The sequence below is a fragment of the Bos taurus genome, chromosome 5 (genome assembly GCF_002263795.3).
Source record: "Bos taurus isolate L1 Dominette 01449 registration number 42190680 breed Hereford chromosome 5, ARS-UCD2.0, whole genome shotgun sequence".
In the NCBI taxonomy this organism is placed as follows: Eukaryota; Metazoa; Chordata; class Mammalia; order Artiodactyla; family Bovidae; genus Bos; species Bos taurus.
Genome location: NC_037332.1, coordinates 111,341,614 through 111,368,478, shown reverse-complemented (window position 1 = coordinate 111,368,478; position 26,865 = coordinate 111,341,614). Strand labels below are relative to the sequence as shown.

Here is a 26,865-nt window from a genome sequence, read left to right as displayed (position 1 = left end):
GGCTCCAGCCCTCGTGCCTTCATTCACACTGTCACCGGCCTTCTTCCTGTGGGAACAGGAATGCCCTTTCCATGTCGAGGTCCTTGCTTCCCTCTCCCTGGGCCGTCCCAGGGTCCCCAGCTCCCGGGCCGTGTGTGCCTCTCCCAGGAGGCCTGTCTGAGCGCATGGCGGGGGACAGAGACCTGACGGGCTGTGTTACACAGGAAGCATGGGTCTAAACAGAGCACCTCTGCAGTAGGGAGCTTCCCTCGAAGGCCTGACAAAGCAGCCTGGACCAGAGCCCTGGCCCACCGAGAGGGCAGAGCCAAGACCTCTGGGGTGGTATTCTCGGCCTGGAGGCCAGGTGTCTGGGCTTTGTCCCCTGAGGATTCCCGGCTGTCTGCGGCCATGTTACTTTGTTCCAGGCTCACTAATTAGACATCATTAAACACCAGGCTCCCTCCTGCACTGCCAGCCGCTGGAGCCCAACTCTGCCAGCCAGGCCTCTTGCTCTCGCAGACTCCCCGGCCTCTGGGCCAGCTCTGTTCCCGACTCTGCTGTGCGCCACTGGGGCCCACTCCCCCTCCATCTGAGCCTTACAAGGTGCTCTTGACACTCATTCTGCAAACGAGGTGGATGAAGGGGTGATGGAAAGGAGACTTGGGCCTGGTCTCCGGAGACAGAAAACAGACTGTGCCTGTGTGAGCAAGGTCAACTAATTCAGCCGCAAAGCGGCATATGTGATCCACCAGGGAGTACACAGAGCAATTCTTTTTAGGATCCTAGGCCAGCTTTTCACTGCCCCACGGCATGCTTCTGGGATGACTTTCCCTGCTCTAAGTTGGTGTTAATTAGTGAAAATTATCTAATGCAAGCTCATTTAACATTAGCTTAAAGCTAAACATAATTAGGAAGATAAATCAGCTGCTAAAAAAAAAAAAATCCAATGAAGATACACAGATGATTTTTAGGATCAGCTGCTGGTTTGGGTTACTGGCCTGGAGGTCTGAGCATCACACAATATGTGGGGAAGGCAGGACTCCAAGAAGTACCTTCAAGCTATTTCTTGATTGATCCATCAGGGCAAGATAACTGGAGTTGGCAGTCTGCCCAGGAGGTTCTGTGAGGTGGTCAAGCTAACCTGGTGGCCACTGCCAGGTAGTGAAGCTTCCTGGGAGGGCTTCCCCAGAGGCAAGTGGAGGGTGTGGGGAGCAGGGGAAGGCAGGCAGGAGGATCTGGGCGATGGGAATAGTGTAATCTGTGCACTCCCAGCCCTCTGGTCTTGCATACCCTGCCCTCTGCCCACCTGCCCTTCCATACTGGCTGCTGCAGCTGGCAATTCCCAAGAGTTCTCTGTGCCCCTGGAGCTCAGTGAGACTCAGGCTCATCTCAGTTCCCATTCGGCTTCACTATTTACCCACTGCCGTGAGACAAGGGAAAGGCAGGTTCAACCCCTGGTTCGGGAAGATGCCGTGGAGGAGGAAATGGCAACCCACTCCAGTATCCTGCCTGGAAAATCCCATGGACAGAGGAGCCTGGGGAACTACAATCCAAGGTGTCGCAGAGTCGGACACAACTGAGTGACTAAGCATGTGTGACTTTATGCTCAGTGGCTCAGCTGTGTCCAACACTTTGCAACCCCATGGATTGTAGTCCTGCAGGCTCTTCTGTCCGTGATTTTCCAGGCAAGAATACTGGAGTGGGTTGCCATTTCCTACTTCGTGTGTGACATTATCATCTGTAAAATGGAAAGTTCCTGGATTGTCGTGAAGGTTAAATGAAATTACGTATTTCAAAAGGGCTAGTGTGGTCTGGTATTCAAGAACTCAACAGTTTATGGCTTCCCAGGTGATTCAGTGGGTGAAGAATCTGCCTACAATGCAGAAGAAGTAGAAGACGAGGGTTTGATCCCTGGGTTGGGGAGATCCCCTGGAGAGTTCATTTCAGCCGCTCAGTCCTGTCCAACTCTGCGAACCCAGGCATGCCAGGCCTCCCTGTCCATCACCAACTCCCGGAGTTTACCCAAACCCATGTCCATCGAGTTGGTGATGCTGTCCAACCATCTCATCCTCTGTCATCCCCTTCTCCTCTTGCCCACAATCTTTCCCAGCATCAGGGTCTTTTCAAATGCGTCAGCTCTTCCCATCAGGTGGCCAAAGTATTGAAGTTTCAGCTTCAACATCAGTCCTTGCAATGAACACCCAGGACTGATCTCCTTTAGGACGGACTAGTTGGATTTCCTTGCAGTCCAAGGAACTCTCAAGAGTCTTCTCCAACACCACAGTTCAAAAGCACCAATTCTTTGGCGCTCAGCTTTCTTTACAGTCCAACTCTCATATCCATACATGACCACTGGAAAAACCATAGCCTTGACTAGACGGACCTTTGTTGGCAAAGTAATGTCTCTGCTTTTGAATATGCTGTCTAGGTTGGTCATAACTTTCCTTCCAAGGAGTAAGGGCATGGCAAGTATTCTTGCCTGGAGAATCCCATGGCCAGAGGAGCCTGGTGGGCTACAGTCCATGGGGTCGCAAAGAGTCAGACACGACTGAGACGACTGAGCACGCACACACAACAGTTAATGGCTGTCACTACCCTCCTCCCCGTCCTGCGTTCATTGCCTTTCTCAGGGCCCACGTTTTATGAGTCTGTGTATTTCTGTGTATTTCCAGAATGTGGCGCATGCCAGGTGCTCAGTGAAACCTGGGGAGTGAATGAGCAAATGCGGGGAAGGGAACCCATACTCACAGTTGGTCCTCCAAGACCCACAGAGAGGTGGAGAGCCCTGGTCCCTGCACCTCCCCCACCTTCTGCCAACTCACTGCTAGGACACAGAACAGAAAAGAGCTTTTATCTGGAGCCTCCCTCAGGCCCCACCAGGGCTGTGAAAGGCCCAACAGGGTGACCACTGGACAAGCTGGGTCAGGGTGAGTTAACAGATTATTGGAAACTTGGGCCAGAGAGACCACTAACTAGAAAAGCCACTGGCTCTTTTCTTGGGCTAAGATTCTGGGGTCATTAGCAAGTTCACAGACTCCACGAATTTCAGAAGAGGAAAAGGAAAACAGGGGCAGGCAGCGGACCAGCTACGGCTGCATGGTCATGGCCCCTGGGGAGGAGGGCGGCAGAGGGGCTGGGATCACTAGAGTGACTCAGCCTGGGGTGGGGGGTGGTCAGGACAGCACCAGAACAGCGGCAGGTGGTCAGCCAGGACCTGCCCCCACTCGTGGTCGTCTGCCCTGCTCCTCTCTCCCCCAGACTGGAAGCCTGCCCCAGAACATGCTCTGCCCTGTACACTCGGAGGAGAGGGTGGTGGATTTGACCACCAGCCAAGGCGAAGCAGTGAGGTAGCATCCTGATGGGGTGGCGTGGGGGTGGGGTTGCTGGTGGGACTCCCATCAGGGTCTCAGTTTGACTGTGGGGACCCAAGTCCAGGGAGGGGGGTCAGAAAGTGGCCAGTAAGAAGTCCCTGGAGACCAGGTCTAATCTCTGGTTTGGGAACTAAGATCTCACATGCCTCGAGGTGACTGAGCCTGCTTGCCGAAACAAAGAGCCCATACGCCGCAACTAAGACCTGAATACAGCCAAAAATACATTAGAAAAAAAAAAAAAAAAGGTCCCTGGGAGGGAATTGTCTGGTAGTCCAGTGGTTAGAACTCAGCGCTCTCACTGTTAAAAGGCGTGGGTTTGATCCCTGGTTGAGAAGCAAAGATCCCACAAACGACGCAGTTTGGCCAAACTAAATAAACAGGTCCCTGGGCGCTGCCCACACCAGCTTCCTGGCGATGTGACCTGCCCCAGTGCCACAGGCAGCAAGAATCTTCCTCTTTCCTACTCCCACCGAAGTAGTCCCGTTCTTGTTTGTTTCCAGAACCAGTTGGTGAGCTTCCCAGAGCCTGGGTGGCAACAAACATGCTTAGCATCTGGGATTTCAGTGGGAAGAGGTGGCCATGGGGACAATTCCCAGAAGCAACTGCGTGTGTAGCAGAAGGACACAAGCTTTGAGCTTAGACCTGGGTGAATCCCAGCTAGACTCTTAGCAGCTCTACAGCCTCCCACTTTCCCTGAGCCTCTGGGAAAAGCCCCTTTCCCGTGCCAGGTGCTGAGGACTCGATTAATTAAAGGAAATAACATGCAGAGCACCTTTCAACAATGTTAGCCCCTTTTAACATAAACCCCTTGTATCTGCATCTCTCACTCTTCTTTTTCAAAATGCTGTCTCATGGTCTTGCATTAGAGTCTCAGAGCAATCATATGAAAGTAAGCGAGAAGAATTATTCCCATTTTACAGATGCAGAGGTAGAGGCCGAGCCAATGTCAAATGATTTGCCCAAGGTCAACTGGTGGCGGAGGAGAGAGACAACCAGGGCAAGAACGAGGCTTCCAACCGTGTACCCCTTCCCCCGGTGTTGCCCTGGCCTCCTGAGACCAGTGTCCAGCAAAACTGGCTATGCCACCAGAAGCCCAAGAAGTCATGAAGAAGGCACGCCCCTATCGAGGCCCCACCTTCTACTTGTGATCCCCCTGGGAGACACCCATCTTCAGAGTTTCAGGGACCTAAAGTGTCAGATTTCAGAGGAACCAAGCCTCTCCAAAGACAGAAACAGCCTGTCCCGTGCCTCACCCACCCCACCGCTGTGTCCCCATGCCACCTGCGCAGGCTCTAGTTCTTGAGAAGTCTTTATGGACTGATCTCAGGCTTCCTGAACTGGCTCTTCCAGGTGATTCTGGGAGGGGAATGCCCTCGGGGATCCCCGGTTCAGGGCACCCGTGGCGGATCCTACAGAAGAACCCTGGCTGAGAACCTGGCTGCCACAGCCCTGCAGGAGAGCTGCCCTGACAAACAGCCATCAAATCAAGGGCAGCAGAGAAGTGTGGGGCTAGGGGGAGGGGAGGGCCGTTGGAGCTGCTCCTCTGATGAGAGGAGGAAACAGGAAGCACACCTGCACGGGGCCTCCAACCTGAAGATGAGAAGCAACCCCTGCCTGCCCGAACTCTGATCTCCTGGACTGATCTCCTGGCTGGCAGCCCCGAGTCCTGGGAGGAAGCTCAGCCACGCTTCCCTCCCAACTCTGAGAGGGGACTTGTACCGAACTTTCTCGGTATCCTCAGCTTTCACACTGTTTCTTCCCTGTTTTTCAAAACCATCTGAAATCTAGGTAATATCCTCCAACTGTGCAGGTCAGAAGTCCCAAGGAGGCAAGTGATTCAACCCAAAGTTAGTAAGTAGACAGATCAGGGCAGAAACCAAGACCGTTCAGCTTCAGAGCCCATTCTTTGTCCTTGACGTGAAGCTGGGTCTCTGTTGCTTCCAGGATCAGTGATGGAGCATAAAGGAGAGAGACTCAAAACTCAGCAGCCACAGTGCCCAGGGCTTGGCAGAGATGCCGGACAGGCCTAGACAAGATCCTGGAAGGGCTGTGAGGTGCTCGGTCCCTGGAACTGCAGCTGTGTCATTACCAGCCTCGAGGGGGCAAAGACTCTGGAACTGCTCTGAGCCTTGGAAATAATGCCACATGGAATGGTCCGCGGCGGGAAGAAGGGTTAGGCGGGCATATGGCGTATACTGGACCGCAGGTCACAGGCTGCTCTGAGAGGCCTTCTCTTGTTTTGCACAGCACAGGCTTTATCTTATTAACATTTATTTCTTCCGCTGTGCTGGATCTTAAATTACAGACTTGCTAACTCTTAGTTGCCGCATGTGGGAACCAGTTCCCTGACCAGGGATGGAACCTGGGTCCCCTGACTTGGGGGCTCAGAGTCTTAGCCACTGGACCACTGGGGAAGTCCTCCAGAATCAGGCTTTTAAAAGGCAGCTCAGGAGCTCTAGCTAAAACCTCTGCCATGGAAGGGAAGGAGAACAGGGGAAGGTATTAGGGAGAATTGGGACCAGCTCTCAAATAAGGCAGCAACGTGGCTAACGAAGGTATCATCAGACCCAAATTTCACAAACCAACAATATTTAAGTCCATATACATGTAAACTGCGTTTTTGTTTCCTCTCTTTTTTCTCTGTTCATTGTTTATATCCCAGTGCCCAGGACGGTGCCTGGTCCAAAGAAGATGCCGTGTACTATTTGCTGGATGTACCTGAACGAGGAAGAGCTGATAGAAGCTAATGGGGCAAGACAGTGGCAAAGGCGGCCACCCGCCAAACTGAGCCTCCTGGTGAAGTGAGCCACACCCCCTGGGCACATGTGCCCAGCAGCTCTCGCCTATCGGCTGCCCAGGCCTCTAAACAAGCCTGCTCACCTGGCCAACCGCACCTTCTGCTCTGGGGCCCTTCCCCAAAGGCCTCTGCGTCCCCCCCAGTTCAGAGCACTCTTCCCTCCGCTGCCAGGTGGCTTGTTATGAGGAGGATTAACGGAGACCCTTAGCAACGCGCAGTTCAACTGGAGCCTCTCCAGACTTCCCTAGAGGGATGGAGAGGGGCTGGGGGCCAGTGGGAGATAGTCTCCAATCAGTTAAACAAACCACTGGTCACCTGTGCAGCTGGGGCTCCACAAAGACAATGGAGGGAGGGTAGGAAGGAAGTCCCGGCTCTTCCAAAGCTTCTGGTCTCCGAGGATCAGACGGGCTCTCCTCAAGCGAGCCCTGTGTCAGGCACACAGGTGGCACAAACAAGGAGCCACATCTGGGAACAAAAAGTCACTCATGGATTGAAAACTTGATTGGGTGCCAAGGAAGCATCAGCCTCTGAGCCAGGCCCTGAAGTGGGGGACAAACCACTGACAGGCAGAGATGGGGGTACAGCCAGGCCTTCTCCCCACACCCCTCTGCCTCCCACCAACCAGGTGGGCCTACCCCTCCCGGCTGCCACTGGAACGGAGAGGAGAGGCTTTGGTTCATAATAGCTGCCTGGCCCTGCAACCCGCCCTCTCCGGGGTTGGGTTTATGTTTATGTGGGGTCACTGGGAGTTCTGATCGCTGGACCTGGGGGAGCTGTCATCCCCTCTTCTGAAGACAAGTCATCACATCTTTCTGGACCTCAGAGGCTGCCCCTGGGAAAAGAAGACACTACTGACATGGTTACTGATACTGATACTGACATGGTTACTGAGGTTCAGAGGAAATGCTGGGGGAGGGGCTTGTGGTGAGCAACCAGGAGCCAGGTAGCTGGTACCTTGGAGTGTGGGGCCCAGGAAGGCAGGGGCCAAGGGTCAGTCTTCGAGGTGGTTAAGCTTTCCTCTGCTCCCGAGGCACAGGCAGGACTCTCTAAACCTGCCCGGTAGCCTCAAAAATGGGTGCCGTTGGTCGGAAGGTGCCAAGAAGGGTGGATGCGCCACACGGTCTCATCCTGTCTGCTGCGCTCAGACTCGCCCGCAGACAGGCGGCAGCATCAGAGGCCCTCCCCTCACACGGCTCGGGGGCTGGGTTAGGGCCCCCGCCACGCCTTCTGTCAAGCACTCATCAGTCTGTATTAAAACGATGGTTTAGTAGACTGTTAGGCCATTTAAGAGCAGAGGTGTGTTTTATATGTCTGTTTTCTACTAAAGTGCTTAGCACACCTTGAAATATTTGTCCAACATCCCAATTCGCTATCCTTCCTAACTGCAGTTGTTTGGTCCTCTGAGCTCTGCCCTCGTGAATAAGAATCAACCATTTCCCTGTCTTCACGTGGTCTCGCTTTAAGTCCAGGCCCCCTCCCCGCTCCCTGGGTTACAGTGGTCATAGCAGCCCAAGTGGCAGCAACCTCCTTGGTTCTCTCTGCCAGCGGGAAACAGGCCATGAGCTCACTTCTGGGTCCCAGAAGACACCCTTTCTGCCTGTACTTTATTAAAAAAATTTTTTTCTTTAATAAATTAATTTGACTGCACCAGGTCTGAGTTGCTGCATGTGGGATCTCTAGTTGTAACATGTAGGATCTAGTTCCCTGACCAGGGATGGAGCCCGGGCCCCCTGCGCTGGGAGAGCAGAGTTTTAGCCACGGGACCACCAGGGAAGTCCCAGCCTGTACTTCAAGCAAAGTACATCATTCAATGACCCTAAAAATAGCAAATCACGTACCGGGTATTAAAACAGCAGGAAAAACCCCCACGCCACAAGGAAACAAGGCTGAATGTCTGAACACCGGTGCAGTCAGGAGGGCGTTCTGCCATTTGCAGAGGCCCAGTGAGCAGATAACTTGAGACTGACCAACTCAAAGGCTTCCTCCCATTCCACATGGTCCCCCTGCACCCCGGCTGGGCTGTTTCCCCACTGGCCACCACTCTCTGCCCCTCCTCCCCACGCCCAGTCATATTTTCAAAGTGTCCTTTAATCAGGCTCCTTTCTCCACATCCCTGAGGCGAGGCATAGGCTTAAAATTCTTGCTGGTCTGTGCCTGTGGGCAAGTCATAGCCACTCCCCTTGAGCCTCCGTTTCCTTTTTGTCCCTGGGGAATAAAAATGACAGCCCCTCATGAAGTTATTGAGGGTTAAACAAAATAAAATCCTCTGGTGCCCAGTTGGACCTGTGAATTATATCCTTCTGCCGCTCCCCAACCGTATCTGCAACCGTCCCCTGCACCTCTGCACATACATCATCTTGGTCCATCCCACCCGCCCTCACAGCAGCCAGACTCTCCCTGGAGACAAGGAAATTCCCTCCCTCAGGGTGAAAAGGTGGAGAAGGCAATGGCATCTCACTCCAGTACTCTTGCCCGGAAAATCCCATGGACGGAGGAGCCTGGTAGGCTGCAGTCCATGGGGTCGCTAAGAGTCGGACACGACTGAGCGACTTCACTTTCACTTTCATGCATTGGAGAAGGAAATGGCAACCCACTCCAGTGTTCTTGCCTGGAGAATCCCAGGGACGGTGCAGCCTGGTGGGCTGCCGTCGCTGGGGTCGCACAGAGTCGGACACGACTGAAGCGACTTAGCAGCAGCAGCAGCAGCAGGGTGAAAAGGATGGGGAAGGCTCTCGAGTAATAGTCATGGAGGGTGCCCCGTGCCAGTTGGCTGAGGGTGCGTGGGGTTGGGGGGTGGGGATAGGCAAAGGTAAGAAGGTGTGGCCTTCAGAGTAGAAACTGGGGATCTGGGTGTTTCCATGACCAACCACGTGACCTTTGGGCAAGCCCCTTTCCTTCTCTGTGCCTCAGTTTCCTCGCCTGTGAAAGAGGGTCAAATTTTGCCCTGCCTACTTCACAAGATCTTTGTGAAGAAGGTGCCGCACTCAGGTGACTGGTCATGATTAAGAGTCAGGGTCCAGAGAGCCTGAGGGTTTGGGGCACAGACAGCGCCAGAAGCTGCTTCTTCCTGGGGCGGAGGGGGTTGGTCATCTGCTTTGGACCCAGTTTTAGGACCCCTGCACCAGGCCCCCCACATACTCAGCTGTCACCACAATAGTTCTTCCCTCCTGTCATTCAAAGCTACTTGCTGTTCTGAAGCACAAAGCTTTCTCTCCTGAGTCTCTTAAGGAGAAACAAGAGTTTCTTAAGTTTCCTCTTCCTCCATTCCGGTTTCCTCTCTCCCTTTTCAACCCTGCAATTTACCTCCTTTGGGAAGCCCTCCCAGATTGGGCATATCCAGCCTCAAAGTCTGTTTTCCTTACAGCATACCCCTCCTCAGCAGCATTTAACTCTTGGAGGGCAAAGGCCACAGCTTATATCTTTCTATGGCTAGTGCCTGGAACTCAGGAAATAATAACTGGTTTAATATGTAAATACTGGATCAGTTCACAGTTGTTAAAGTTTCTGTTGTTAAATATTTAAAGAGTTCAGAACACTCCACTACCTAGGAGACTCCCAACATCCCACAAGGGACTAGAGGTCCCAGTGGGCAGGGCTCTGTCTCTCCCTTCTTGTAACCTGTTGCCCAGGTGTGATCAGGCTAGTTCCATTCAAGATCCTTGGTTTAATCTGTTGCATCATCAAACAGTACTTTGGTTAAGAGGAAGCACTTCAGTGTTTGAGTTTTGGCTTGGCAAGCAACTTAACTCTTTTGAGTCCCAAAATAAGGAAAATACCCATCTCACTCAGTAGTTGTGAAAATCATTAGCACCATGGCTGGCACACATTAAGCACTTATAAATCAAGGCTTATTAGTGTTACATCATAGGACTTGACCCCTGACCCCAGCTCCAGCCTGCTACACAGTATTGTCGCCCACATCCTTTCTCCTCCTCTGTTCAAACTTGCCTTTCTCTTCTGCAGAAGGCAATAAACAAAGAACTCTCAGGCAGACAAGCTGGGATTCTTTAGAGAGGGAGGGTGGAAACACAGACAGTGAAAACTTAACCCTTCCTTCTGGCAGCCAATCTAGCCAACCATCTGCATCATGCCTTCCAGAAGAGGAGCCCCACCACTGGTGTCTCAAGTTCAGCCTCCAGGGGTAACAGGACTCCAAGCACAGTCCTTGAGTTGAATTAGAATAGTGAACCCAAGCCACTTCTGTTGTATATTCTGAACTGGGTTCCAAAGGCTGCTGATGTCTCATAAGAAATCTCAACGTAGGGGAACCAGACTTAGCAAATAAAAACACAGAATGTCCTCATTAAATCTGATTTTCAGATAAACAGTGAATGACTTTTTAACATCAGTATGTTTCATGCAATATTTGAATCATACTGTATAATGCTAAAAAATTTCTTCTTGTTATTCTGGAATTCAAATTTAACAGGACATCTCATATTTTATCTGGAAACTCTGCCCAACAAACTAGTGGCCCCACCAGTATTCTAACCAGCGACTCAGCAAACGTCCCCTCCTTTCAATGCCCAGGCAGAGTAAGGAGATGGGATTAAGTGGGAGCTTTTTCCCTGACCTGCTGAGTTTAGGGAGCTGCCCTGTCAAAGTGCCTAGCACAGCGTCAGGCACAGAGTAGGTGGTCAAGAAACATCCTTCATTTATTCCAGGCTGCTTGAGCCCTAGTGCTGGGCGCAGAGCCAGTGTGAACGCCAGGGGCCAGGCCAGCTTTGACTCTGGGTGGGGGTGCCTCCTAGGAGCAATGTGGCTGGGGTGGGGGTGGGGAGGCCACACTACACATCTTGCGATTGCCTGAGGATCAAATGAGATAATGACCAGGGACAAGTTTTGTTAAATCCCTGGGAAGCACACAGGTTATTATCAAGACCTTTGGGTGGGCCATTTTAGCGCAGGGCTCCACAGCCCCCACTCCTGCCTAGAGAGAGAAACCAGACAGGCCCATAGACGCGCTGAGCGGAGGGAAGCCAGCGCCGCTGGACACTGTAAAAATGACAAGCAACTGTCCAACACCTTGTCATTCGCCAAACACATCTATGCTCTCCTCTGCAGCCCCACGGTGGACGGGAGGATTCTGCGCCCCTTTTCCTGAAGGTGGTCAGGGCTGCCAGCCCCAGGCCTTGCCTCGAAGGTGGGGGGCGGGGGCCTGGTCTTAGGGGCCGGTCCTGGGGGTCCCCATCAGTGTGCGTGGCCGGGGCAGGGGCGGGGGCCTACCTTCTGGGCCTGTTGGATCATCTGCCTGACCAGCTGCTTCAGATGGGGCGCCTTCTCGTCCTTGGGGGGGTGGGTGAAGAGGGTGACGCGGCTCACGCCGCGGTAGAAGCCCGCGTCGGTCCAGCCCAGGTCCAGCGGGGGCACCTCGGTGTCTGAGCGGTCGGGCCAGTAGGCCAGGGACTCACCCGGCTCGGCCGAGGCCTGAGCCGGGGTCTTGGCCTTGGCCTTGCTCTTGCCCCGGGCGGCGGCGGCGGCGGCGGCGGCGACATCCTCGTAGGGGCTCCAGGCGGCGCGGAGGGCCTGGCGCTCCTGGCTGGAGAGGAAGTCCCGCAGCTGCTCCTTCTTGACCCGCTCGCGGTAGGCCTGCTCGCCGCCGCCCAGCAGCGCCTCCAGCGCGGCCCGCCGCCGCTCGCAGTAGTAGAAGGCGGCCTGCGCCTCGGTCACCCTCTCGTTCACGTGCGTCTCGTCCAGGCAGCTCAGCTGGGACTCGGCCATGGCGCCCCGGCCCCGGCCCAGCCGCGGCACCCGGTCCCACCGCCGCACCTGAAGCCGCCGAGGGGCGGGGCGCCTCACCTGGCCGCGAGGGCGGCCAATCCGGCGCGGGCCCGGGCGCGGGAGCGGCCGTCGGGCGGGGAGGGGCGGCCGCGCCCTCCGCCTCTGCAGGCGCGAGCAGCGGCGGGCGACCTCGGCTGGGCTCCGCTGGGGACGCGGCGAGGCCTAGGCCTGCGGGGGCCCAGCCCGGGGCGGGAGCTCCAGAGCCGGCAGGAACTTGGAGCCGGGCCGTACTTAGACCCACGTGCGGCCTCTGGCCCGCTTCCGCCTCCTGGCCCTGACCCTGCAGTGAGGGACCTAACCCTTCCTGCCACCGAGCCGGCCAGACGCATCCCAGGTGCAATTCCATTTTTCCAGCTGGTAGGGCCTGGAGCACGTGGTCTGGCCAGGGCGTTTCTGGGGTGGCCGACCTGATCACTACTGCCCCGTTGTGGGGGGCGGGGCGGGAGGCCTGTGCGAGGCCATACTTATGTGAAGGCCGAGGAGGGGCGGTTGATGTGCAAAAGCGAAATGCTAATAAAACCCCCAGATCCCCCTACCCACATGTCACAGTTCTGAGAGTAGAGGCCTCCAGGGGCTGAGTATTCATTGGAAGGACTGATGCTGAGGCTGAAACTCCATCCAATACTTTGGCCACCTGATGCGAAGAACCGACTCATTGGAAAAGACCCTGATGCTGGGAAAGATTGAAGGCGGGAGAAGGGGACGAAAGAGGATGAGATGGTTGGATGACATCACGGACACGATGGACATGAGTTTGAGTAATTGTGATAGACAGGGAAGCCTGGCCGTGCAGCAGTCCGTGGGGTCGAAAAGAGGGCACACAACTGAGAGACTGACCTGAACTGAGGAGCTGTCAGTCCAACACCTTCACAAGGACAAAAATTTCTTTAAAAAAAAAAAAAAAAGCCACCCAAGCACAGCGAGGATGTAAGCACCAGCAGTGGAGCTTTCTCATTTTATTTTGAAGTGGTGTCTGAGCACGTGTGTGTGTATGTGTGTGTTGTGTGTGTGTGTGTGTTGGGCAAGATAGGCAACCAGGGGCCTGATTACTATATTAGTGATTTAAAATATGTTTGAGCTCAAGGAAAGGACACAAGCATACATGCACACTCACACACATAACCACCACCAGCAGCAGCTCTGCTGTTTCCCACTGGATTAAGTATAATCTTCTCAGTCATTAACATATTATTTTGTTCATGCACTGCTGTACAATTTGATTCTCCACGTTCAAAATATTTTCAGATCATAGCAACCAAAGGTTCATGGTTCTCTCATTTTATAGCAAAGCATCTTAGCGCTGGAAGCAGCTTTAGAAACTAATTCAAACCCCTCATTTGACAGATGAGGAAATTGAGGCCTGGAAACCTGTGGTTTGCCCAGATCTCCCTGAAAAGTAGAAGCAGCACGTGGGGAATATTATGTTCTCTGTGTCTCGGATATCTTTGCCCTACATCACAGCCACCTTTGCCCTTTCTACTTCTCTAGTGAAATGACAGAAGGTTACTGGGGCCATGGTTTTAACCCTGGGGATTTTGAAAAGCTTGCCTAGTATTTCCGGGTCTTCCTTTTGATGGCCTGGAAAAATGAGGGTTATATTTGCAAATATATGCAAATTTTGTGGCCAGTCAGTTCTAGCATGCTGTATAAGGTCAAGAATGGTGAGCAGAGACATGTCCATCATCTCACCTGTGTCCTCTGCTACTCTTGGGAATTTGAAGATCCCACTCCTAGGAACACTGAAATATAGACAAATTTCACCTTTAGATGGGAGAGCATTTAGTTTGTTTTCTAATAACTTGAAGCTCTACAAGATGCCAGACTCTCTGCCCTGGGGATACAGAGGAGCTCAGAGCAGTGGGAGGAACAGAAAAACACACAGGAGGATAACACAGGTGTGATGAAAGTGCTTTTAGTAAACTGAGTCAGCAGTGCACTGGGAGCAAACATTTACTCAATGCTTACTATGTGCACACAGTGGGTGCTCAGTACAGATTTCTTTTAAAAGAATGAAATTAGGGTCAAAAGAAAGGGTGTGGGAAGCTGTGGGGACTTTTAGGAAACAAGAAATTAATCTGCCCAGTGGGATGTAGGTAAGAAGGCTTTTACCCAGCAGGAAGGGGTTTTGAGTGGAGCCCAAAAGGAAGAGAAGTCAAGGGGGAGAAGGGGAGTGAAGACATTCCAGGGAGAGGGAGTTGGGATTGGATGCGGTCGGAGCGTCATGCTGGCATAAGGCGCATTTGGGTTCAGGCTAAGATACTTAACCCTCAGAGCCTTAAGTGTCCTCATCTGCAAAGTGGGATAACAATGCTGACTCCTGTGACCTCCCAGATTGTTTTAGGGACTAAATAAGATCACATATTTGCTTTAATCAGCACTTGTGACTGACTAGTAGAAAGTAGTTTATAACAACACTTCTAAAACTTAATTGTGTGCAGTAGTCACCTGGGGGGGATCTTGCTAAAATGCAGGTTCTGATTCAGTTGGTCTGATATGAGATCTGAGAGTCTACATTTCTAGGAAGCTCCCAGGTAACGTTCGTAATGGTGGTCCATAGACCGCATTTGGCATAGCAAAGATTTCAGAAGCCAGTGAAGAAGAGTGCAAACTTTCATGTCAAAGAGTCCTGGAATGGAATCCCACTTTCCTGGTATAAGCTGTGTGTCCCTTTCTGAGCCTTGGTCCCATCAGTGGTATATGGGCAGTAATAGGTCCTACCTAACAGAGCTGTAGGAGAAGGAAATCTAGTTAATCGATACTCACCACTTAGTGGAGTGTCTGGCACAGCGTAGCAGCCAGTAAAGGGTAATTAGCGTGGGAAGAGGAGACTGGAAAGAGACAGACCTTGGGACCAAATTGTGGGGACCTTGACTTTAGATCTTAGTCTATAGCTAGGGGAGCCATTGGAGGTTATTATGAGACTAATATGGTCATAAAAAATTGCAGCAATTACTATATGCCAGGCACTGTGCAAAACACATATCATTCAAATACGCTCATGTAATCCTATTAGAAAAATTTTTATTATCCTCATTTTACAGGTGAGAAAACTGAAACAGAGAGGTTCAGTAGCTTATTCTAGGTCACCCAGCTGCTACGTAGAAGAGCCAGGATTCAAACCCAGACCACATGACTCTGGGCTTGCCTACCTACCCACCTTGCTGTACTGCCTCTGTTGAGAATGCTAGAAAGGGACATTTTAAAGAAATAGAATTTCCCTTGTTTAATAGTTTATCCATTCAACAAAAATTTGCAGAATGCATAGCATTGTGCTGAGGGTCAGAAACCACTCATTCATTTACCAAATCTTTATTGAGCCTTAATAGACACCAGGCTTCCCTGATAATTCGGTTGGTAAAGAATCCACCTGCAATGCAGAAGATCCTGGTTCGATTCCTGGATGGGGAAGATCTGCTGGAGAAGGGATAGGCTACCCACTCCAGTATTCTTGGGCTTCCCTGGTGGCTCAGCTGGTAAAGAATCTGCCTGTAATGCGGGAGACCTGAGTTTGATCCCTAGGTTGTGAAGATCCCCTGGAGAAGGGAAAAGCTATCCACTCCAGTATTCTGGCCTAGAGAATTCCATGGAGTGTATAGTTCATGGGGTCACAAAGAGTCAGACACGACTGAGCGATTTCCACTTCACTTCACAAACACCAGGCTGTTTTAGGGACTGAGGGTACAGCTTTGAACAAAACCAAGTCCTGGCCCACGTGGCGCTTACATTGAACTAAGTGACTTAGATATGAGTTGTGTTCTCAAGGAGCGCAAATATCATGTGACAAAACTTGAAATTGGACAGAAGGTTAGAATCAGAGTAGAATATTCTAGTAACAGTTCACATTGGGAAAAGGCTTTCCTAGATCTAACTGCTATGAAACGCACAGTGGTCTTCTCAGGATATTCCCCTTTGCATACTAATGACATTTATTCACCAAGTGTTTTCAGCAGTCGGCGTATACTAGGTAGCATGCCACTGAGAATGAACGAGAGGAAGCAGATGTGATGGCTTGTTGCCCTGGTGGTTCCCTTGGTTTAGCTGGGAGTCAAATACCTATAGTCATCTTTACAAGGCAGGGTGATGTGACCCAATGGCATTCACAAGAAAGGTTACAATGGAGGCGCTGTTGAGTATAAGGCATCTTGTGAAGGAGATTACTGTGAAGTGCTGCATTCTAATAACTTGAGGCTCTGGGAGGCGAGATGTCCTGTTCAAGGCTGTTGTTGTTGTTTAATTGCTAAGCTGTGTCCGACTCTTTGCCACCCCTGTGGACTGTAGCCCGCCAGACTCCTCTGTCCACAGGATTTCCCAGGCAAGAATACTGGAGTGGGTTGCCATTTCTCTTTCCAAGGGATCTTCCTGACCAAGGGATTGAACCCATGTCTCCTGCATTACCAGGCAGATTCTTTAGCACTGAGCCACCAGGGAAGCCTTATTCAAGGTTATCAGCCAGTAAGTGCAAATGACGGTGCGCACATCCCTGAGGCCTGATCCCCTGCAAGAGTTTTTAGACACCTTGTTTTTGTTTAGTCGCTAAGTCATGTCCAACTTTGTGGCCCCATGGACTGTAGCACACCAGGCTTCCCTGTCCTTCACCATCTCCTGGAGTTCACTCAAACTCGTCCATTGTGTTAATGATGCCGTCTAGCCATCTCATCCTCTGTCATCCCCTTCTCCTCCTCAATCTTTCCCAGCATCAGGGTCTTTTCCAGTGAGTTGGCTCTTCGCATCAGGGGACCAAAGTGCTAGAGGATTAAATACCTTACCAGCTGGTCTATGGCCATACCACCCTGAACACACCCGATTGCATCTGATCTCAGAAGCTAAGCAGGGTCAGGCCTGGTTAGTACTTGGATGAGAGACCTTACTAGCCAGGAAACCGATTCTTTTAGGCATAGTCCTGATCTACCTGGTGTCTGTGGACACCCCATATGACAGTGACACCCTAGGAAAGCCCCTGGTCCTCTACCGGCCCCTCCAGACCTGTAGAGTGTCCGGTGTTTCCCTGAACTAGGTGGGGCCCACTATGGTTGCATCTCTTCCAATTTCGGGAGCCACCTTGCCCAAGGTGACCGCGCCTTCCTGAGAAATTATGCCTCCTCCGCCCATTCCCTGCGGGCCTCATTCTCCCCTGGCAGCCGCCTCCCCCTCCGCCTGGGCTCCTGGCTCTCACTCGCCTTCCCTCTCCCCGCACACACTGCCGGTCGGGTGTGCAGTCGAGATCTGACACCTTGGCGTTCACATTCATTGTAGCTGCGTTCATCCCTGCTCATGTCTATGTTCCCAGGCCCGCCTGTGTAATCCGAGTCCCAGAATAGCCCACTCATGATATATTCTTAGATAAGCTTCCCAGGGCTGACTTTTCCCCACCCTGCTCTGTGGCAATTTGTGTCATGAGCACCTGTTATAAAACTTTGGGGGCTTTCTCACGCCTCTGTGAGATTCGTGCTTACTGCCTGTTCCCGGAGAGGATGAGAGAGGAAGAGGAGGCGGTTACAGCTGGGGCTGTGAGGAGGAGGGTTTAGATCCTGGGGCTGAACCAGCTGAGCAGTTTCACCTCTGGCCTGCTCTGCGGACTGGAGAAGCGAATGCACCCAGGCCTCTCCCCTGCCATTCAGGACCCATCTCAGGCTTTCAACTGTTGGTTCAGGACTGATTTGTGGCGTACTGATTCTGGACCAGGCAAGTACCTGCCCTCCCCAACCTCCAGACTTGGTTGTATCTGCAGCCTTGGAAACATACAGGCTCCTATTCCCAACTGATTTGCACCTGCCCCTTCTTCCCGACTCTCTGGCCTCTCTGCACCTCCCCACCACTCCTTCTAGGCTTCCTTTGTCCATCCCTTCAATGTTGGCAGCCCTCAATGCTCAGCCTTGGCCTTCTTGGTTTAGACCTCAAATGCTCCAAGGGCGCTCCCACCTCCCTAGGGCTTGGATGACTCTCCCACTCTTCTCTCACTCCAGGACTTTCTCCTCTGCTCTAGACCAGTTGGTCAGGCTGGTCTATCTGTTGGTCACATGCTGTTCATCTCTGCTCAGACATCCCTCAGGCACCTTCAGTGTCTCAGTGGAAACTTGCATCCTCTTCTCCATCTCCCTGTTCCCTCTACTTGGGTCTGTCTCCTCCAGATGGTCACCGCCATCTGCCTGGTGGCCTGAGTGGGACACATGGATGCATTTGGCTTCTTCCCCCATCTCAGGGCCACCAGGCCAGGTGAGGCTCTTCTGGGATGACCCTATCAGCCCTTTTTGCTCCATCCTTGTTGTCACACCCCCCCCTCCACATTGTTGCGAGAGTTTTATAACTGATCTTCCTGACTCAATCTCCCCCCGCCACATTCTTTCTAAAATGCAAGCATATATGTCATTTCCCTGCACAAAACTCTTCCAAAGTGCCTTATTGTCCCTCCACCAAAGGCCAAGCTTCCTGTTAGGTTTCTTCTGCTTCCTCAATATGTCGTGGCTTTGCTTGGAGACTTTCTGTAGCTGAAATGCTTTTCTGTCCAGTCCATGAGCTATTCATCTTAATCCTTTTGTCTTCTGCCTGGTCATTTCTTCCACGGCATCTCTCCTGGCCCCGGAGGTCTGGGTTAGGGGCACTCACTTCATGCTCAGCCCCCGTTTAGCACTCAGGCTCCGTGTGTTGATGGCTTGTCTCCCCCAGCAGGTGGTAGATTCCTGGAGGGCAGGACTGTCTTATTCAGCATAGTACTCCCAGCCATTACAACTTGAACACTGGACCTTCATCCCCATTTTTCCCTTTTCCACTGCTGTTTTACTTCAAACTGACAAGGAATTCCTTCTTTTTAAAAATAATTTTATTTATTTATTTATGCTGGAGAAGACTCTTAAGAGTCTCTTGGACAGCAAAGAGACCAAACCAGTTACTCCTAAAGAAAATCAACCCTGAATATTCATCGGAAGGACTGATGCTGAGGCTGAAGCTCCAATACTTTGGCCACCTGATGTGAAGAGCCGACTCACTGGAAAAGACCTTGATGCTGGGAAATATGAGGACAGGAGAAGAAGGAGGCAACTGACAGAGGAAGAGATGGTTGGATGGCATCATCGACTCAATGGACATGAGTTTGAGCAAACTTCGGGAGATAGTGAAGGACAGAGAAGCCTGGCATGCTGCAGTCCGTGGGGCTGCAGAGTCGGACTAGACTTAGTGACTGAACAACATTGGCTGTGCTGGGTCTTTGTTGCTGGGCAGTCTTTTCTCTAGTTGACGGGGGAAGGGGATACTCTCTAGTTGCAGTGCGAGGGCTTCTCACTACAGTGGCTTCTCTCGTTGCGGAGCATGGACTGTAGGGTGTGCAGGTATCAGTAGCTGTGGCCGGTGGGCTCGATAGTTGCAGCTTCTAGGTTCTGGAGCACAGGCTCAATAGTCGTGGTTCATGGGCTTAGCTTCTCTGTATCATGTGGGATCTTCCATGATCAGGGATCAAACCTGTGTCTCCTGCGTTGGCAGGTAGATTCTTTACCACTGAGCCACCAAGGAAGCCCAGGAATTCCTTCTTAAAAATGGGTAAGATTTTTCTCCCTTGGTATAGAAGAAGTAAGGATATAAGATTAAGAACCTGGAAAGAAAAGGTCAACTCAGTTGAATGTGAGTTGTTTCAGCCATTCAGTTACACAGTGTGACCCTGTGTGTGGGGAGGGGGGCGGGGGTGGTGGGGGGAGGGGAGCGGGGGAGTGTATGTGAGAGAGAGAGACAGTCCATCCTAAAGGAAATCAGTCCTGAATATTCATTGGAAGGACTGATGCTGAAGCTGAAACTCCAATACTTTGGCCACCTCATTCAAAGAACTGACTCATTTGAAAAGACCCTGATGCTAGGAAAGATTGAAGGCAGGAGGAGATGGGACGACAGAGGATGAGATGGTTGGATAGCATCACCGACTCAATGGACATGAGTTTGAGTAAACTCCAGGAGTTGGCAATGGACAGGAAGCCTGGCGTGCTGCCATCCATGGGGTGGTAAAGGGTCGGACATAACTGAGCGACTGAACTGAACTGACGGTATACTTTAAAGATGAGGTCAAATTTTTGCATCCGCATCCTCCTGGGAGGTGCAGACTGAAGGGGAAGTGGGGTGGGGGGCAGGACCAGGAAGGGGACAGAGGGCAGAGTCCTGGAGAGGGCAGAACTTCAACCTAAGTCCTGCCTAGGAAGAGGCCCAGGAGTTCATGCTTTTCCTCCTCTGGAGACTTCTCCCCTTGCCCAGGTGTTCCTGTCCCTTGTCTGAGTCAGCCCACTGTGGGTCCTGAGATGGATGCAGTGATCTAGAGCAAAAACTGGTCACCGGAGAGATAGCTGTGGTAGATTATTTTAAGTTCTGACTCAGAATTCAGTCCAATAAATACTTAGTGCATGCACTCTGGTGAGATACTGTGGAAACACAAAGGTCATCGATGCCTCGTGCTCAAGCGGTTTCTGCTGGTTTAATATCGGAAGAAGATTCCTGACCATGAAGTAGGTGGACCAAGACAACCTTAGGTTCCCAAACCAGGCTTTCACACCCTCCCCACCCCGACTCCCACTCCCACCTCCCACCCCACCCTCTGCCGGCATCTCTCCCTGCTCAGGCAGAGGCACCTAGCCTGACCAGAATGGTCTGATCCCAAGGGCTTCACGCCCAGAGTCAGAGGGCGGTGCGATCACTAGCAAACATGTTGCCTCCGCTGTTAGATTAAGTTTTCAAGGTTGGGAACTATTGTGCTTGCCTTTGTGTTTCCCACAGTATCTTGCCAGAGTGCATGCATCAAATATTTATTAGACTGAATTCTGAGTATTGTTATCAGTGAATTCAGTGATTCTATCAGCAAACATACGTGGAGCCTTGTGTTACAGGGGACTCAAGAAAAAAACACAGATCCACTCCCAGCTCAAAAACAGCCCAGAGAATGAAGGGATTTTCAGAACCTGTCTCCCTTGCTGTCCTTGAAGCTGCGAAGGAGGTAGAAATTCTACATTATTTCAGGCCGCCTGAATATATTAAAAGCCTTTAAAAATATTGACAAGGTTAATAGTAGGCTAGAGATCATCATCCAAATAATTATTTAATTTCTAGAGACAAAGCTTAGGATTCAACATTTTTTCTAAGCATTTTCTAGGCACAGGCATCCATTTGCTCATTTCATCTTTACATTGTATGTTTCAACCTGTTCCTGATATAACTGATAAAGCTGAGACTCAGGTTTAGCAACCCAGTCAAGGTCACAGCTAAGGATTCAAACCTGAGTCTACTTGCCGTCAAGTTTGTGGGACTCAAGGGACAGTTGGGTTTTATAAGAGAACTTATAATACGGGTGTCCAATAGGGGGGCTACTATTTAAATTTAAAGTAGTCAAAATTAAATCAAAGTTATCAGAAGGCTGGCTGAAGAGTAATTACTCCCAGGAGAAGCAGGGAAATTGTGTTCTTCTCATTTGCATCCCAGCTCTAATATGGACCTGGCACTGAGGTAATGATGGACGGATGAGTGAATGAATGAATAAGTGAGTGAGTGAATGAATGTAATGCTCAAGACAAACACAGGTGAAACAACAAATTAGTTTGGGTCATGGTGTAAGTGTATATATAGGTGTATGTATGTATGTGTATAAATTGAGTATTTGGAAAAGACCCTGATGTTGAGAAAAGATTGAGGGCAAGACGAGAAGGGGATGACAGAGGATGAGATGGTTGGATGGCATCACGGACTCAGAGGACATGAATTTGACCCAATTCCAGTAGATAGTAAAGGATGAGGAAGCCTGGCGTCCTGCAGTCCATGGGGTCACAAAGAGTTGGACATGACTTAGCTACTGAACAACAACAAATACTCATGTATCACAAGCTGCAATCAAGATTGCCAGGAGAAATATCAACAACCTCAGTTATGCAGAGGATACCATTCTAATGGCAGAAAGTGAAGAGGAACTAAAGAGCCTCTTGATGAGGGTCAAAGAGGAGAGTAAAAAAGCTGGCTTAAAACTCAGCATTCAAAAACCTAAGATCATGGCATCCAGTCCTATCACTTCATGGCAAATAGAAGGGGAGAAAGTGGAAGCAGTGACAGATTTTATTTTCTTGGGTTCCAAAATCACTGTGGACAATGACTTCAGCCATGAAATTAAAAGATGCTTGCTCCTTGGAAGGAAAGATATGACAAAGCTAGGCAGCATATTAAAAAGCAAAAACATCACTTTGCTGACAAAGGTCTGTATAGTCAAAGCTATGGTTTTTCCAGTAGTCATGTATGGATGTGAGAGTTGGACCATAAAGACTGAGCACCAAAGAACTGATGCTTTTGAACTGTGGTGTTAGAGAAGACTCTTGAGAGTCCCTTGAACTGCAAGGAGGTCGAACCACTCAATCCTAAAAGAAACCAACCCTGAATATTCATTGGAAGGACTGATGCTAAAGCTGAAGCTCTAATACTTTGGCCACCTGATTTGAAGACCTGACTTATTGGGAAAGACCCTGATGCTGGGAAGGATTGAGGGCAAAAGGAGAAGAGGGCAGCAGAGGATGAGATGCTTAGGTAGCATCACTGGCTCAGTGGACATGAATTTGAGCAAACTCTGGGAGATAGTGAAGGACAGGGAAGCCTGGCATGCTGAAGTTCATGGAGTCACAAAGAGTTGGCACGACTTAGCAACTAAATAACAACAACATGCTCAGGTATAGACATGTGTATAAGTGTGCATGTGTACGGGCTTCCAGGTGGCTCAGTGGTAAATAATCTGTCTGCCAGTGCAGGAGACACAGAAGATGCAGGTTTGATCCCTGGGTCGGGAAGATCCCCTGGAGGAGGAAATGGCAACCCACTCCAGTGTTCCTGCCAGGAAAATCACATGGACAGAGGAGCCTGGCAGCTACAGTCCAGGGAGTCACGAAGAGTCTGACACGACTGAGCATACACGTGCATGCGTATACATCAAGGACGGGGAGAGGGACGGGCTGGAGATACAGGTTGCCTCAAGTTCTTGAATCTTTGAATTCCAAGTTGAGTTTGAATTTAACTCTTGGCAGTTGGCAGCCGAGGAAGGTGCAGGAGATGGGAAACGGTGGATGCAGATGATGCTTGAGATGGACGTGCCTGGCAGAGGGCACAGGATGGCCGTGGTCAGCTCCAGTGACGCTTGGTACTAGAGAAGGACCTCTGCTCGGAGGCTGGGGAGGCTTTATGAGGGAAGCCTCAGGAGGGACGGAGGTGCCTCTCACTTCCTCTTGGGAGCAGTTCCTGGAGGGCAGTTCCTGGAGCAGCACCCCTGGTAGGTGATGGGGGAGGGGAGCTGCCACGAAGCACTTCCCATTCCCAGTGGCTGGGGAACTGGGGTGTGTCTGAAATATTTTTAGACAAATTTTAAGACAGCTCTGACCCCAACCGAAGGACTTGGGCTGAAATTATTTATTCACTTAGTATCTACTCACCCCTGTCTTTGGGGATTGGAACCCCCAAAGTCACAGGGCACAGGCTCTGAGCACACACACCCCTCTAAGGCAAGACCAGAAGAGCACGTGTCTGGAGACGGTTCTGCAGAGAGAGAGTTACTCCAGGCTGAGGAGGGAATCAAGGAAGACTTTGTGAGGTTGGTGACATTTTCCCTGGCCTTGCAAGCTGGCTAAGAGACAAAAGTAAATAAAAAGAAAAAGGAACTCCAGGTGGGAACCTGCAGGAGTATAGTCGTCAAAGAAGGAAATGAAGGGCAAGGTTCAGGGCAATGTCCTGTCTCCACATCCCCACCCCCACCATCTCCAGAAGGCTGCGTGACCACCAAGCCTGGCATGGCAGGGGGAAAGTTTTCCTGTGGAGAAAGTGCCAGATCAGGGTAGCAGAGAGTCTGGAAGCAGGAAGACGGCCCAGAGGAAGGGATGGTGGTTGCAGGACACCCTAGCCTCCTCCTGGCCTTCTCCCTTCAAGAATCATTCCTGGGACTCACTGGTGGTCCAGTGGTTAAGAATCTGCCTTCCAGTAAAGGGACCTCAGGTTTGATCCCAGTTGGAGAACTAAGATCCCATATGCCTCAGGGCAACAAAGCCTGGAGCGCTGCAATGAAAGATTGCAGCAACTAAGACCCAGTGCTGCCAAGTAAATAAAAGTATATGTTAGAAAAAAAAAAAAATCACTCCTTCATTTGGCCAGCACCCTCAGTACTTTGTCCCTGGTGGCCACCATCACGGGGCAGCAAGCACCTGGAAGAGGGCAAGTGAGGCCCAGGGAGAGGTGCTCCCCCAGAGTTAATTTACTATGTCAGCAAGTTAGCAGTTTGATAAGCACCAAGAGACTTACCCCGACAGGACTGAACACAGGGCAGACAAGTCTAAAGGCAAAGAGGCCATTGCAGCAGCATGTCTGGGAGTGGGGTGAGGTGAGGAAGCCTGTCTCTGCCAAGTTGGTGGTGGGGGGGCGGTGAGGGGCTGCCCACCGTTTGCAGGGCCCTCACCAAACAATTCCCTTTAACTTGTTTCCTTCTCATGACAACTCCAAGTTGCTCTGTTCAGTTCTCTAGAATAGCTCAGAGAGGTCAAGTAAGCTGCCCAGGCTCAGGACTCGTCATAGGCAGAGTCTGGACTGGTCTGTCTGACTCAAAGCTTGTGCCTTCCCGACTTTTCCACCTTGGTACAGGAGTCCTTAGAAGGAAGGTGGGACTGGGCTGCATGACTCAAGGATGGTGCTGTCTCTGCAGGGCTGAGATGGTCTAGAGGCCCTGGAACAGAGCCAGCAGTCAAAAAGCCACTTGCCCTGACCAATCTAGTGGTTCTCATTCTTTGTGTATAAGGTATAAAGTCCTCATTCTGCCCCCAACCAGGGGACTCTGCAGTGTGGGGTGATCTGACTCCAGCATCCTGGGGCACATTCAGACACGACCCTTTCTGCTGTGTGTGTGGTTGGAGGAGAAGGATCGAGGATGGCCAAGACTTAGAACTGGACCAGGAGGCAGGGTCCGAGGAGGAAGGGAAAGACCGATCAGCTTCTGGGGGGTGGGATGGGGGCACAGGAGCCACCTGTGACCACAGGCTTTGGGTGGAGGAGGTTGTGGTGTTGGCATGTAGCTGGCAGCCACAGGGGTGGAAGGAATGCCAAGGGGTGAAGCAGCCTACAGTGTTTGGAGCTTCAGGCGGGCAGACCTGCAGGATGGCAGCAGGGTTAGGAAACTTCAGCTGCAGGAGCCTGGATTCTGGGAGGGGGGTTGGCATGAACAAGATGGAGTCGGTGGTAGAGGGCTGTATGGAGCTGGGTTCTGAGGAGGTCCTGGCATCTGGGCCTGGGTGGGGAGTCTGTGGCAAGGACCAGGGAAGAGGGAGGGGCCAGGTCTCAGAATGAAGGCAGGACCCACAGCAGATCCCAGAGGCTTGCACAGAGCCCACACTGTAGGAATCACGGTTGATCCCCGGGGAGGGCTGGGCGGGTGATATGGCTTCAGCAGGAACATAAGGGCCAGTAAAGCCTGGGAGTGGGACAGCATGCTTCAGCAAGCTGGGGACCCTAAGGGAACTTGTTTAAGAAGTCTGATTTCAGAAAAGCACCCGGGGAGCCCCATGGACTTATGAATATTGATTTTAGAAGCTAAGTTTCTGCCAACAGAAGGAAGAACCTCTGTAACTTCTATGTGTCCTAATGAAGACACAGGCTTGCTGGTTTCTGTTTTATTTTAAAGGCAAATAACTCAATCCACTCCTTTTCTGCACTCATCTTGAGTCATCCTTACCTAAGAGGCATCTGATGATCAGTGTTTATTTAGTTTATGCTGCCTGCATGAGTCAGTCATTTAGAGCCAAGAGAGACCCAACCCCTCCTTCATTTTACTGATAAGGAAACTGTGGCTCAGAGCGATGAAGAGACCTCCCCGAGGTCCAGTGGCCCAGAGAGAGTGAGGCGGAGTCCAGGCTGCCAATCCCTGGCCCATGCTCCCTTTCCTTTGCACATCCCAACTCATCTGGACTTGCCATGGTAACCAGGCTTCCTCGGCGTGGGAAGAAGCAGAGGCTGTGAAGCCGTTACCTAGCAACTACCCATAACCAGGTCAGAGCAGGGGCGAGAGGCACCCTGAGCTGCTAACCCTGGGGAGTTCAGACCTGTCAGAACGGGGTCACCCACATCAGGCCATGGCCACAGATGACCCTGGACAGAGCCACACCTGGAGGTCCCTGCCTGGGGGAGTCTCAGGACCAGAGAGTTGCTGGGACTATGGTGCAGACCCAGGCCGGCTGGGGCCCCACCCTCACAGCTGACACAGGGCCTTAGTATGTACAGTTCTGGTTTCTTTGAACAGCATGGAACCTGTCCCCATTGACATGCACGTGAGAATCCTTAGAGGAGCGCTGATGGCAGGGTGTGTGTGTATACGTATGTATGTATATATGTATGTGTGTACCTGCATGTATACATGTGTATGCATGTGAGTATGTATGTGTATCGGTGTATATCCATGTGTACATGTGTATATGTATGTGTGTATATATGTGTATGTATATGGGTGTATGTGTACCTGTGTGCACATATGAGTGTACACGTGTGTGTTTATCTGTGTATATGTATCTGTGTGCATACACATGTATATCTATGTGTGTATCTGTGTGTGCACACATGTGTGTATATGTGTGCATGTGTATATGTGTGTATGTGTATATATGTGTGTGTATCTGTGTGTGTGTGTGTGTGTGTGTGTATCAATGCAGGTATTTCAACCTGGAGGGGGAAAAGCTAGGAAGCCATATTCCCTCATGTTGCCTTCTTGTTTCTTAATTAAAAAAAATAATAATAAATGCATTTTATTAACATTTTACTAGACCATGATGAGTTTTTTTTTTTTCCTTTTGGCCACACTGTGCAGCATGTGGGATCTTAGTTGCCTGATCAGGGATCAAACTTGTGCCCTCTGCAGTGGAAGCTCGAAGTTTTAACCACTGGACTCCAGGTCCTTAATTATTTCAAGAAATGTTT

General features: G+C 51.2%; 1 protein-coding gene across 1 annotated transcript in view; it reads right to left on the bottom strand.

Moving 5' to 3' along the window:
* Positions 1–11,918, bottom strand: part of FAM83F (family with sequence similarity 83 member F) — a 35,998-nt gene extending 24,080 nt beyond the window's left edge. Inside the window, exon 1 of the mRNA XM_002687938.7 lies at positions 11,374–11,918. Coding sequence (XP_002687984.1) covers positions 11,374–11,868 — 495 coding nt within the window. The 5' untranslated portion in view covers positions 11,869–11,918. The remainder of the gene's footprint in view (positions 1–11,373) is intronic.
* Positions 11,919–26,865: the final 14,947 nt, after the last annotated feature.